This window comes from Nannobrachium achirus (genome assembly GCF_963921795.1).
Source record: "Nannobrachium achirus genome assembly, chromosome: 5".
Classification (NCBI taxonomy): Eukaryota; Metazoa; Chordata; class Actinopteri; order Myctophiformes; family Myctophidae; genus Nannobrachium; species Nannobrachium achirus.
In genome coordinates, this window is record NC_137814.1 from 179,490 (window position 1) to 182,500 (window position 3,011).

The window sequence follows — 3,011 nt, forward strand, 5'->3', positions numbered from 1 at the left end:
GTTACATAACGTATTAACGTATCGTACTAAACAGGTGCATCGTTACATAACGTATTAACGTATCGTACTAAACGGGTGCATCGTTACATAACGTATTAACGTATCGTACTAAACGGGTGCATCGTTACAAAAAGAAAAAGGGAAAGAATGAATGCGAATGATAAGGAATGCAAGTCAAAAGAAAATGTACATTATTGTGATTATTGCAGTTTTAAGGAATCAATTCCGACATGTAGCTGAGATATTCTATGATGTAATAAGAATAAACATATTGTAGAATAATGATGAATGACATCTAGAATATGATGAACCCTTTTGATGCACCGGTACATCTGTCTTCTGGTCTACGTTCTGCTTTGAGGAATGCTATGGTGATGGAAAAGACAGTTCACCACACGTCAAAGACTGAGGGACAGCAATAATACTAATAGTTCAACACACATGTATGCTGTAATAAGAATAAACATATTGTAGCCTATGATGAATCTGGTCTACGTTCTGCTTTGAGGAATGCTATGGTGATGGAAAAGACAGTTCACCACACGTCAAAGACTGAGGGACAGCAATAATACTAATAGTTCAACACACATGTATGCTGTAATAAGAATAAACATATTGTAGCTGGTCTGGTCTACGTTCTGCTTTGAGGAATGCTATGGTGATGGAAAAGACTGAGGGACAGCAATAATACTAATATAACACACATGGAGACACAAAGAGTCTCCTGTGTGGCTTCCCATCAAATGATTGGCTTAGGAATGCAATAAAGAAAAGAATAATCCATGAATTCAAGTGGGTCAGTAATCCATAGATAGGGTGAACTGTGCCTTAAAGGACAACTTTGTTTTTTTACAACAAGGGTTCATATTTTAGATTGTAATTAGAGAAAAGAAAAGATGAGTGTTAAAATGTTTTCATTTACTTCTATCATTTTAGCGATTTTAATGATTTGATTTCAGTGGTTGGGGGCATGCGTACAAGTGGCTAAATATGTCTTTTTAGACACAATAAGCCCATTTCCAAGATGCACCACAATATTTCATGGGCAGATGTGACTTATGGGGACTGGTAATGTTACTGTTAAGAAATCACCGGCTTACTGTGTCTAAAAATACATATTTATCCACTTGCATGCCTGCCCCCAACCACTGGAATCAAGGTAATTAAAATCGCAAGAAAAATAGAAAGTAAATGAGAAGATTTTAACACTCATCTTTTCTTTTCCCTAAAATATGAACCCTTGTTGTAAAAAAACAAAGTTGTCCTTTAACATTCAGGTTAAGGTTAACCCATTGACACGGTGATGGGTGGTGAACTATGGGTTAAGGTTAACCCATTGTGGTGAACTATGGGTTAAGGTTAACCCATTGTGGTGAACTATGGGTTAAGGTTAACCCATTGACACGGTGATGGGTGGTGAACTATGGGTTAAGGTTAACCCATTGACACGGTGGTGGGTGGTGAACTATGGGTTAAGGTTAACCCATTGACACGGTGATGGGTGGTGAACTATGGGTTAAGGTTAACCCATTGTGGTGAACTATGGGTTAACGTTAACCCATTGACACGGTGGTGGGTGGTGAACTATGGGTTAAGGTTAACCCATTGACACGGACACCACACCAAAACAAACAAGCAAAAGACAAACAGCTCTGTTCAGAAACCATCGATACTGCTATTACAATGTCTATTTATTTATTTATATCAGAGAAGAGGAATATCTGGGGATTAAACCATAGCTTCACTCACAACAACAAGAGAATCTTAAATAGAACTACTAAGACATATCAGGATGTTTGGTTCCCATAACAGACTAGATAGAACGTCAATGTGACAACACAGCCCTAATAGACCCCTTTCTGCCTCCTGGGTGGAGTAGTTTAACCTAGTCTAGACTAGAGTTAAACCTAGTCTAGACCAGAGTTAAACCTAGTCTAGACCAGAGTTAAACCTAGTCTACACCAGAATTAAACCTAGTCTAAACCTAGTCTAGACCAGAGTTAAACCTAGTCTAGACCAGAGTTAAACCTAGTCTAGACCAGAGTTAAACCTAGTCTAGACCAGAGTTAAACCTAGTCTAGACCAGAGTCGAACCGGTGAATTATGTTTGGACATGGACCTTCATACGGTCACTCAATTCAGCAGGTCACCAACTCCACCGTAACACCGGCGAGGAGGCAGAACTATTGGAGTCTGGAGAAATGCGTCTCCACTGACACACAGAGAGGGAGAGAGACCACTGCTGTACTCAGAACACTACGGAGATAAAATACACCATAACAATGCTTCAACATGTTGCATATATCATATATATAAAATCATAGATATAATCATATATATATAATCACATATATATATATATATAATCATATAATCAATCACATATATATGATCTATCAACATGTTGCTTATATAACGATGTGTCAACATGTTGCATATATCTGTTCTTTTTTTCTTTATTTATGCTTCAACATGTTGCAATGATCCCATTCTCTTCTCTTTATTTGACTTCTTTAAACCACATAATTATTAAATCTCAGACAATTACTGAAGGAGGAAAGGGGGAGGAGCAATAATATGAGACAGAGCAAGAGAAGGGGGGGTGGCATGGGGGCGTGGCCAGACATTAGCAGCGGGTCTCGTAGATCCCCGAGCGGCCGATGTAGCGAACCCATTTGATGACGTCGTGATCGCTGTAGTTCAGCTTGGACTCGAACACCTTCAGGTAGCGAACCTTTAGGCCAGAGGGAGCGAACGGAACCTGGAGAGAAGAGAACACATTTAGACGTTGCACCACCAATGAGGAGGGCAGGGGACACATTTAGACGTTGCACCACCAATGAGGAGGGCAGGGGACACATTTAGACGTTGCACCACCAATGAGGAGAGCAGGGGACACATTTAGACGTTGCACCACCAATGAGCAGGGCAGGGGACACATTTAGACGTTGCACCACCAATGAGCAGGGGACACATTTAGACGTTGCACCACCAATGAGGAGAGCAGGGGA

General features: G+C 40.2%; 1 protein-coding gene across 1 annotated transcript in view; it reads right to left on the minus strand.

Moving 5' to 3' along the window:
• Nucleotides 1-1,670: 1,670 nt before the first annotated feature.
• LOC308286127 (AP-2 complex subunit mu-A-like) overlaps nucleotides 1,671-3,011 on the minus strand; it is a gene marked incomplete at its 5' end in the record, with an annotated part of 17,441 nt that continues 16,100 nt past the window's right edge. Inside the window, one exon of the mRNA XM_080727083.1 lies at nucleotides 1,671-2,761. Within this exon, the coding sequence (XP_080583209.1) occupies nucleotides 2,627-2,761 (135 nt within the window). The 3' untranslated portion in view covers nucleotides 1,671-2,626. The remainder of the gene's footprint in view (nucleotides 2,762-3,011) is intronic.